We start from the raw sequence: 10,602 nt of genomic DNA, 5'->3' as shown, positions 1-10,602 counted from the left end.
CTTGACAATAGGGGGCGGCCAAAATTTAGGGCACAATCCAGTTCAGCAGCATTCGGAAAAACCTGAACAAATCTCAGCAAAACACATCTTCTTTTTTCTTGAAATCGGTTCAAATCTTCACACAAAAATGTGTCTCAGAAAGTCAAGCACTTCCGTAGTTGAGTGGCTTCTTGGAACATATTCACTGATCTGCCAAAGTTTCTTTGACATACCGTCATGACTGGTAATATAACTGTTGAACTTTTCAGTGGTAAACTGCTATTCATCGAAAGAAGCGAACGGCTGAAATGTAAATAATAAACGGGATATTTTTTCTTGAGAACAAAGGTTAAGGTTACATCAAAAAGTAAACAGCAGGCTGAGCAGGTGCTGAAACAACAGCCACAAGGCTATTGCAACAAGAGCAAAATTTTACTTGATTGCAAGTTTACAAAAGACAACTACCCATATCTGCATTACCTGAAGAACCTGAGATCGAAAGGTGGTCATGAGCTTTTGCTTATGCCTTCATAGTGCACGTACTTCTGAAGCTACCAACATCAAGTAGAAGTATTGAGGTCCATATCCTTGTCAAGTCATCTCAGAGTAGCCGCTTAATCCTTCCTGCAATGTAGGCTACAGGAGATTGAAATGGTGCTGCAACAAATCAAGCCCCATATTCTACAGAGTCCATCAACCCCCGCCTTGTGTTGGAACGATCTGGGCGAACAACTGAAGAAAAGACTCGATAGAAAACATTCATCCACCTCATATCAAAATTGGACTACAAACAAAGCAAGCAACCCCATGTATCCGAGAAAAAAGAAGCTACAACAAATCTGCTAAGAGGCAGTCAGTTGGCAAGTAGCAAGACAGAGCTTTTCTTCATCATCAAGCTTATTACATTTCTGCAAACACATACCCCACGTTTAGTCTGAGCTAAAACTCAACACTGACCCACGCTTTCGACAAACATGCTTCGCACTGTATGGATGATTTCAGTACTTGTTTCGCCATGCGTGCCAGTTGAGCTTGAGCTGGTACCACAGAGGGGATATACCATGGACTCCACTGGACAAGCGTGAGTCGAAGACGTTGAATTCACGGCGTCGCATGGAGTCCAGGAGGACCTGTGCTGGCACCGCTGGGAGGAGCACGGGGATCGCGTCTGCTGGCACGGACGCGGTGAGCTCCCGCGCCTTCTGCAGGTGAGCTTCGGCAACAGATGCAACCTTGAAAACTGCATCCGGTAGCGTATCACCCATCCTGACCTCTGACCGGCCACCCTCCCGTGTAAGCAAACCACACTCCTCAGCCACACTCGCCGGGATGTACGGTATCGTCCCTTGCTTGCTCACGTGGTGTGGCAGCGCCTTGAGCAGCAGCAGCAGCCCGCTAGCCTTGCCGATGTGCGAGGCGGCATGGTCAGCAACAGTTGACTGTATCCCGCCGGCTTGCAAGGTCATGTAAAGGATGGTCGACTGGGTGTCTTCCGCGTACCTCTCCAGCTCCGGAACCGTCTCCGGAATGGCGTACTCATCCCTGTTCCCATCGTTTATCCTCGCCTCCAGCGACCTCTTGAGCCAGTGCTTGCTGATCTTCTGCTGAGAGAGGACCGAGGAGAGCGCGAGGGCGACGGGGTGCTCGACAGTCTTGCCGGCGTAGATCTTGTCGATCACGTCCTTCCACCAGAGCAGGCGCATGAGGCCCTTCCTGGGGTCGGACACGACGTCCATGGCCTTGGCCGTCTCGACGTTGAACGCGCGGAAGGTGAAGGCAGCCCTGCGCATGGCGGGAGGCAGGTGGAGCAGGCAGAGGTAGTTGTGGTAGTCATAGCTGCGGACCTGCTGGACGCAGTACGAGAGGGCCGTCCGTAGGCCCCCGCTTGCTGCAGGGGCGCCGCTCATGGGTTATGCCTCGGATGTGTGTGAGATCCTGCAGCGAAGAGGAACACTTGTTTAGCCGTATGTATGATGCCAACTAACATTGGTAGAAGGAACAATTACTTCCAAAGGAAATGAGCTAGTATGTTATAACCCGATTGTCTTTCACCGAACAGTCTAACTAACACAAAACAAAAATCTGCTTCCCTGGCTTGGAAAACGAAAGTAAAATCTACCGATACTGATATAGTAGCTAGGATAGCGACTAGTTCCAGGTTAAGATGAGGGCTGACATTTGAGGCAGTGAAAGTGGTTTTCGGATATACTCCCGAATCAACCATGAGGAACTTGCAGTTGAAATGCAGCTTGATATTACTATATCCATAATTAGACTGCAGCAGAATAAACACATCACATTGTTCGAAACCAGCACCAATTCGATTTTGCTAGGAAGTATTAGCAGCGCATAGAGACTAGAGAGCATAGCACGAGTAGAGAAACAAACGAACTGTAGATCCAGGCAGGCCTTCAGTGGGCTGCGGAGGCTGTGACCTACTGCCTAGGCGGCGGTGGTGGGCTGGATGAAGACGGAGGTCAGGCGAGACCGTCAGACGAGCAGGACGCGGACGCGTCGGCGCCGGTCAGCTGCGGGCGCCAGGAGCGGGGAGCCGCGCGCGTGAGATACCAGGGGGGAAGCTACGGCGCGGCGGAGTAGGGTAGATGACGAGGAGGACGAGGAGCATACCTTGGCGGCGTGGCGACGGAGGTGAGACGAACCAGATCCCGGCGCGGCGTCGCCGGAGACGAGGAGGGACGAGGAGACGGCGGATGGTGCTCGCTGGACGCCTGGACCCTTCCTTCCTGGCCATTTCCAGCTGGTTTGCTGGGCCGAGTACGGCCCACTAAGGCCCATACTGCTGAGCGAGCCCACGTGGCAGGCCGCGCCTCCGCGCGGGCGTTATCCGGCTGCGGGCCACCCGTTGGTTCGCGCGCCACCAGCGATGCTCCTGCGCGCCAACCCGGCGGCGACGGTCGCCGTCCCCATCCCCTCCTTCCCCACCTCGCCGGCGGCCTCCCGTACTGCCAGGTCCTTCCCCGCGGCTCGCTGCTCCGTGGGAAACCTCTCTCCCGTACGTTTCGAGCCACTTCGCGCCGACCCCGATCCCCTCTCCCAAAACGGCGTTGATGTCCGCGCTGGCGCGGCCACCGCCGACGGCGATGACCAAGACCAGCAGAAGCAACAGAAGCATGACGAAGAGGGGACGGAGGATGAGGGCAAGGGGAGCAAGCAGGAGGGCGTCTCCGGCATCAGCGTGCCGCGCCAGCGCTACATCGCCGTCCCCAAGGCCGCGCTCCTCGACGCCCTCCTCCCGCTCTTCCCCGCCCAACCACCCGCCGCCGCCGATGATTTCACGCGCTTCGCAAGGTAACTAGTAACCCCCTCGACAGTGAAATCATAGGACCAGCTACAAGAAAAACTTTGTCTAGAATGAGCAACTTCTTTTCTTGTGCGACGATGCAGGTGTTTGGACGCGGTCCTGCACGCCGAGCACAAGGAGACGCTCGAGGAGATGCGCGCGTACTACATGCTCCGGGGCCAGGAGGAAGATGAGAATGACCAAACCTCCACTGTCTCTGACCGTGATCAGGCAGCGGTGAACGGCAAGGGCTCTGGACTGTTCGGCAAGTCAGGGGACGACGAAAATGGAGCGTCGTCGTTTCTGTTGAGAAGCCTGGACTGGAGGACTCTGCTCGGCTTATCCCCGGATCCTGTTACTCCCACCAGGTATACTAATGTTCGTTCGTTATACTCACCTATCATCTAACTGAACTGATACCCTATCTAACATGGTTCACTGCTTGTGTTGTTATGGAAAAAAAAACAAATTAAGGGTTGCGTTCGCGACTCATTTCCAGCGTGCCTTCATGAACCTGCTGCGCAACGCGCAGTTCGAGGAGCTCTCTGCGCAGGACCTGCTCCTCACCTACTCCCTCAACAGCGATTACCTCCTCACGCTGCCGGTCTACGTCGACTGGAAGAAGGCAGCCGAATCGAATGCCATCATATTCCGGTGAGTTTGGTTCGGGCATGGCGTCTTTGTGCGTGCACAAAACGTGTTTAGGTCTGTCCGCTGGTATGGCTAACTCTTTGTTTGGTCTTCGCAGGCGTGGGTATGCGACCGAGAGCCAGAGAGGCCTGCTGCTGGTAGAGAAGCTTGATTACCTGCAGTCAAAGCTGTTGCAGAATATTTTCTTCAGCCTTTCCAAACCCTTGGGGAAACTGGGGAAATGGATCAATGAGGTCAGCCAATCTTCCCGTCCCGATACTTCACTTAATCGCATTCATTATATCTTGTCATATCACGTTTAGTCACATTCCAACTTAACTGTCTCATTCGTGAGCTGAACTGTCCAGAATATTCAAGTTAGGATAGCATGAACAAACTGTGATCATTCATGTACCACAGTTTCTCTCACCATCTCCTAGATATTCATGTTATATTCTCTTGTCTCAACTCTCAACACACAATCCTGGTAGACTGCTAGGTCTGTTACCTTTATGATTCAGCACGCACGTCCATCTTTTAGCTAATTGTTTGTGATGATTTTAGTTCACGCCAGGCATTGAAGAGATCAACAGGGAGCCAGGGATTTCAGATCTGGATTGACAAATTGAAGCTATGGCTGAAACAGCAAACTTATGCAGAGAATTCACATATGCTGATAGAAAACTATTCTCAGGACACACTTGTATCAGATCAATTACCAGATGCAGATCTTCCTATTTGGATTGCTGCACAAAGGGCAGTCTCTCGTTATGAAGGATTTCTGTCACCTGTAGGTCCTCGTGGCAGACTTTTAAGGAGGCTGCTTACGTGGACAGGACTAATCCCATCCCTTCCAGAAGCAACAGCAAAATCTGATGTTGATACAGAACAACTTGAAGGCTATGTGAGGTTACATTCCACATAGATGCTGGTTTTATTCCTGCTGTTTTAGGAGCACTTCTTTCGCTTCTGCTTAGTACTATCGGATCCCATGGTTTTACAAAGAACCTCATAACCATGCGCTTATCATGAATTTCAACATTCTCCGAAGATTCTTTTTGCAAGCGTAATTCTAGTCCGCATTCTTTTTCTTTTCTTTTCTTTTCTTACATCCTTGCTTTCTCTTCAGGCCAAATTTTCTGCCTAGAATTACGCTTGCAAATATATGGGAGCCAGCAAGCAGAGAATCTTGTGACAACAATTTCTGGGAGATACTGAAAGCTTCTTTTGGTATTCTATTTGCCAAGTCTACTCTGCAGGTATCTGGAATTTGGTTTGTGAACACTCCTTTGTTACCAGTAGGTGATGAATATAAATGTACATATACGATTGTGAAGTGTTTTTGGTGCAGTGCTTTGAGCTTAATTTATTAAATGCTTGAGCATTCAATATGCTTGAATCCGGTAGCACAAGCACAAATAGAACTGGTGTGCACTCTGCAGCCTTGCATATGGCCATGAAGCACCTTCAATAAGGAAACATAAGCATAATAAACAATCTAATGTACTATATGATGGACATATCCTTTGCCCCAAATACTGAAGACATATTTTCATTGATAGTAAGCTGACAATATTCAGATGATTATCTGATATTCTCTTAATTCGTAACTACTATGGGATGCTCAGCTATAGAGATGTTACTTTATGAAAATATTATGCAACGAAGATACATAGTTCCATTTCTTATTTTCCAGGAACCAGCATTCCAAGAACTGATCATACTTTATTCTGATGATGATGCTCAAAATGCTGAGAGGGATAAATCTGAGATGCTGCCACCACAGTTGAAAATTTACGAGAAAATACCCATCCCAGATCTGCCAGTAAGCCCTATAGTCTCTTGCATGGACGCATTTGAGTTAACTACACCTACAACAAAAATTGACCATTAAACCCATCTATTATGGTTATCAAGATGGAATTTTTTTGCCAAAACACTACGATGCAGATTTAAATACTGACATTGCCTGCAAAGCCTCTGAAATGCTCAGATTATATTAGCATTAGTTTTTTTTGCCAAGAGGATGCCTGCATGTTTTTTTGCATTCAGAGATTACTGCTGGCAATCATATTAACTATCATCGGCATTTTTTCTGTAGGTGGTTTTTCCTCACAAGAAGTTGTCCTTCCGCATCCTTGATACTGTAATTCTCTGTTGGATCTTTTATGTTACACATATCTGTAAAATAATAAATAACTGTTCTAGTTACAGGAGCATAATATGGTATTATTTTTCTTTCCTGCACTTAGGGTTGTTGATAGATTTTTCCTTAATACAGGTAAGGCTGGATATAGCTACCGTAGTAGGATTGTTGGCATATGTTGTGAACTACAAATTTGAGAGTTTAGCTTCATCTCCGTAAGTATGTAATTTGTGTTAGTAATGTTAGATGATTCCTTATTTCCACTAAACAGGTAACTTTGCTTATATTCCTTCCACCACAATGCAGGTCAGCTTTCCTTCTTGACGTAGCTGCTTTTACTGCACTTGCAATACTTGTGTTTCGTGTGACGCTGGGCTACAAACAGACCAGGGATAGATACCAGGTGAAACATTTACTTATTTACCAGGAATATATTGCATTTCTATATACAACTTTGCAAACCGTTGTATTATACTCTCTAGGTGATACATCCAAATTTAGACAAAGTTGAGACATCCATTGTTGGATGGAGGGAGTACTTTAATTTGCAAAGCGTGGCAGATATAGTTTGTACTGACTCCTTAAAACATGCATAAAACTAATAATACATTGACAGATGGTTGATAAGTTAATAAATTAAGAGGTTCGGTTTGCAAAGAGTGGCAGATATAGTTAGTACTGACTCGTGAGTACATGCATAAAAATAATAACGCACTGGTAAGTTTGTTAAGTTAACGGTTTAAGAAAACCAAGACGTTTTCAAGTACTTTTTAGTATGACAGAAGATAGTTTATTTGATATGAATGTCTCTTCTCCAGCTTCTGGTCAACAAGACACTCTATGAGAAGACATTAGCAAGTGGCTTTGGTTCAGTTTACTTTCTTCTAGATGCTTCCGAGCAACAACAGGTAACATTCAGTAGACAGCCAATAGCACACATTATATGCATTTCACTTGGTATTTGAGCAAGAAAACTCCCTACCTGACTCGTTTTATACAGTATAAAGAAGCACTATTGGCGTATGCTATGTTACTCTGCAGAAATAAGTATCAGGTGTGCCATGTTTGCTTTCAGTGCCCCAGACCTAAGTCACATGTCACTGATTCCTTTTGTCCGTGCAGGTGTCATCTCGCACAAGCATAAGAGATAGATGCGAGCAGTTCATGTATGAGAAGTTTAATGCGAAGGTGGGAGTCTATATCTTGCGTGTATTTTCTGGTACTTGTTGTCATTAAATTGTTGAGTGAGCTTCTAATTTACTTGTAGATTGAAATGCCTATCGACAAAGCTATGGATACGCTGTTGCGGTTGGGTCTGGTGATCGAGCTGCCAAGTAACGGCAGCTCCTCTGTAATAGCTCTTCCATGTCCAGATGCCTATGACATCCTGAGAAGTCGTTGGGACAGTCTGCTGGAACATAGGACAGACCAAGGTAGAAAATGTTGATGGTTCCACGTATAGCTCTTTGGTAGCGTCGAACGCTCTTGGAAGTAGAAGGGCTTGTCTAAAAATTATATATGTTGTATGTTTTGCAGGGCGATGAAACCTCGCCACAGATCGGGCTTCATTCCTACAGTTGGAAGCCGGAATGACAGTTTTTTCTAAAATAAACCCTAGTTTCTAAGCTACATATATAGTAGTATGCTACAGTTCTTAAGAAAATATCTAAGATTTATCACTGGAAGGTTTAGGATCATATATATGTATATATATATATGTTACGGAGTACATTCTTTTCGTAAGTTTAAGCCTTATCATTGCAATAAGGTGCTGCACATGACGATTGCCAGCAACCAAGGGTTGCAAAGCATAGGAGAATTAGAACAATTCATTAGTTAAGTACACAGTGATGACGCTCGTTCTTGTCTTGTGTTCCCATCAGCCTTTATATTATTGTGTGGATCATTGTCTAACAGCTTACAACAATGGCATCAGGGCATTATCAGGAAAAGTCCGGTTTGAACCTAGGTGCATATGAACCCTAGTTGGAAATGCATTTTCCAAATGTTAAAAAATTCTGAAATAAAAATATCCGGCTACGTACGCATGTTCCATGTGTGCGTAGAAAGTTATCGCGGAGAAACCACTTTTTTATTTCAGAATCTAAAAAAGACAAAATACGTCACATATATACTGCTATATAGTCCTGCAAAATTTCACTTTTTGCCGAGACAAAATAAAAGATTTTTTCGTCACAAAACTCATGTCCAGGGCACATATTTGAGATCATCTGGGAAATCGTTTTGTGTTTTGATTTTTAAAACATGTTTTGAGATCACAAATGGAACTTTTCAAAAAGTGGGTTCACATGCCCCCATGTTCCATATATGCAGTCTCGACATTATCAGGCTTTTGTATTGTGGAGGTCTGTAATCTGGAGCCTAAATAAGGTCTTGCGTTTCTGTCATATTGTCATGATCTTGTAAATCGAAAACTTAGTCTCTCTGCGCTCATATGTATGACGATTTTTTTCAGTGTTTTATATAATAAGAAGCAATGTAAATTTTTGGTTTATACAAAAAAAAAATTCTGGGAAGAACCGTGGATTTTAGAGGAGGGGACTTTGAGCTCATTCCGTTTGGTGCTGGGCCTAGGATCTGCCCCGGGATGCCTTTAGCTATCAAACTAGTACTCCCCAACCCTCAAAAAAAAAAAAAAAAAATCAAACTAGTACTTCCTTGGGTCTCTTTTAATTGACTATGATTTGAGTTAATTAAAAAATACTGGAGGGAGTACATGTGATTCTCGGATCCTTGCTCAATCACTTCATATGGAGGCTCCCAGCCGATGTTGAGAGAAATGGGATGCTCTATGTTGTAATGTTGACCTTGTGGTTTGCAGTGAGATTATTTTATTTTACATAATAAATGCGAAAATTGGAATGGCATGTTTTTATCTATGTGGAAATTTCTGGATGTTATTGTCTTTATTTAGTTTTATTTAGTTTTAGTGTACTTCTGGTTCATATGGCTGTGTGTAAGCGCGCCGTGCGTGTGTGGATATCACTGTCACACACTCACACTATTTTGTAACTAGATTATTATAAACAAATAGTAATGACAAACATGAAAACTGGAACAAAACATTTGTGCTACATTTGGATTGTTCTTGCAAATAAACACGCTCACCATGAATAAACAATGAAATTGAACCAAATTAATATTCGTAGACTTGCCTGCGTATAGAGCCTTGATGGAGGCACGCCAGTCGGAGGAGGCCAGAAATGACGTTTTTGTGTCGTCTTCATCTGATAATGATGTTGATGTGTGGAAAAGGCTGTGGAAACTTCCTGTAGTACCAAGGTGCGTGTCTTTTGGTGGCGAGTTCTTCGAGGTATTTTACCTGATTATAGGACTTTGTCACGGCGACATATAATGGAGAGTAGCACCTGTGCTCTGTGTAAGGCTGAATCTGAAGATGTGATGCATGCACTGATTGAGTGCAGTCATGCAAAGTTATTCTGGGAGGTGGCTAAGGGACTTCTTTTGGTTAAGCTTCCAAGGCTACACCCGTTAACTTGGGCGAAAGATATACTTTGTGAGAAAGCTTTCAGCCAAAAGGAGAGAGCTATTATAATTTCAGTAATGTACTCAATTTGGTCATCAAGGAATAATCTTACTCACGGTGAAGCTGGCTTTATTCCAGCCAAGTCGATTGAGTTGGTGAAGGAGACCTTGCAGACTTTAGAGCTTCCAAGGGAGAATCCTAAGCCTATTAAGCTGGTTGCTAAGTGCCAGAGACCTCCAGATGGTTTTGTGAAAATAAATTCAGATGGGGCATTCAGTATCAGCGATAACTTGGCTGCAACTGGTGTAGTTGCTCGTGAGGGTTTGTTATATAGGCAGGCCCGGCCCTGAGGGGGGGCGGGAGGGGCGGCCGCCCTGGGCCCCCGAGACCTAGGGGGCCCCAAGTCTCGGCTACCTAAGAGCAGCGGCGGAGATCATCTAGCGCGCCATTACAACTTGTGTCGAGTTTTCTATCTCTCGTCCCGTTGAGAAAGAAGGACGAAGGGTTATGCAACTGGTGGGCTGACCTTTGGTTATTGGGCCTTTTTCCGTTAGTCAGCTCGGGCCCATTTCCTTTATTTAGCTCTATATCTGAGGATTAAGTGGGTGGGGCCGGTGAAGGTAATTAAAGTCACGCTAGACAAAAAAAATTGAGAAGTGCAGAATTTTGGAGCGAATCTACATTACGATATAGGTTGCTATGAGAAAAAAAAATGCTAGAGGACATAGGGATTTTGGCCCTTAATAACCCATAAAAATAATCGTCACGAGGAGACCGCTCAGCACCGAAAACCACCGTGACGTGGTTCTAGATATTTACATACCATCGTCAATGATTTTCATCTAGGAATGGTGAAAACGTTTTTAAAAAAAACATTCATTATCAACTATCAAAATCAATTCCTTTTGTACGATTTAAAATGTTTATTGGTAACATGGAATTCATGCATTTGTAAGAGCATCGCCACAGGGGAGCAAAATAGCGTCCCCATACGATTTCGGAGTCTGATGATGTTTTTGGGCTTACACCGGCGCGTCC

General features: G+C 45.2%; 2 protein-coding genes across 5 annotated transcripts; one reads left to right on the top strand and one right to left on the bottom strand.

Moving 5' to 3' along the window:
• Positions 1-728: 728 nt before the first annotated feature.
• Positions 729-2,733, bottom strand: LOC127311705 (uncharacterized). The gene is made up of 2 exons (XM_051342165.1): positions 2,608-2,733; positions 729-1,914 (listed from the first exon to the last, which is right to left on the bottom strand). Exon 2 carries the CDS (start codon positions 1,884-1,886, stop codon positions 978-980), a length of 909 nt encoding a protein of 302 aa, XP_051198125.1. The 5' UTR covers positions 1,887-1,914; positions 2,608-2,733; the 3' UTR covers positions 729-977.
• A 115-nt stretch (positions 2,734-2,848) lies between these two features.
• On the top strand, positions 2,849-7,970 carry LOC127311703 (uncharacterized). 4 transcript variants are annotated; one of them, XM_051342160.2, is made up of 15 exons: positions 2,849-3,288; positions 3,385-3,648; positions 3,755-3,934; positions 4,029-4,164; positions 4,485-4,819; positions 5,040-5,169; positions 5,607-5,735; positions 6,012-6,056; positions 6,192-6,271; positions 6,363-6,459; positions 6,875-6,964; positions 7,057-7,110; positions 7,179-7,244; positions 7,324-7,489; positions 7,593-7,970. In XM_051342160.2, the coding sequence occupies exons 1-15, from the start codon at positions 2,864-2,866 to the stop codon at positions 7,598-7,600; spliced, it is 2,205 nt and encodes a 734-aa protein (XP_051198120.1). In that variant the 5' UTR covers positions 2,849-2,863; the 3' UTR covers positions 7,601-7,970. The 4 variants fall into 4 exon arrangements, with proteins under 4 accessions (XP_051198120.1, XP_051198122.1, XP_071679201.1 ...); XM_051342162.2 differs by lacking the exon at positions 5,607-5,735; XM_071823100.1 differs by lacking the exon at positions 6,012-6,056.
• Positions 7,971-10,602: the final 2,632 nt, after the last annotated feature.

Source organism: Lolium perenne, chromosome 7 (genome assembly GCF_019359855.2).
Source record: "Lolium perenne isolate Kyuss_39 chromosome 7, Kyuss_2.0, whole genome shotgun sequence".
Taxonomy (NCBI): domain Eukaryota; kingdom Viridiplantae; phylum Streptophyta; class Magnoliopsida; order Poales; family Poaceae; genus Lolium; species Lolium perenne.
The sequence above is the reverse complement of the archived record's forward strand: the minus strand, read 5'-3'. Positions and strand labels throughout refer to the sequence as shown.

Coding starts and splice junctions, on each gene's coding strand:
- LOC127311705 (XM_051342165.1), bottom strand. CDS start 1,886: ATGAGCGGCGCCCCTGCAGCAAGCGGGGGCCTACGGACGGCCCTCTCG.
- LOC127311703 (XM_051342160.2), top strand. CDS start 2,864: ATGCTCCTGCGCGCCAACCCGGCGGCGACGGTCGCCGTCCCCATCCCC. Junction 6,057..6,191: donor CCTTCCGCATCCTTGATACT/GTAATTCTCTGT, acceptor TCCTTAATACAG/GTAAGGCTGGATATAGCTAC. Junction 6,272..6,362: donor GAGAGTTTAGCTTCATCTCC/GTAAGTATGTAA, acceptor ACCACAATGCAG/GTCAGCTTTCCTTCTTGACG.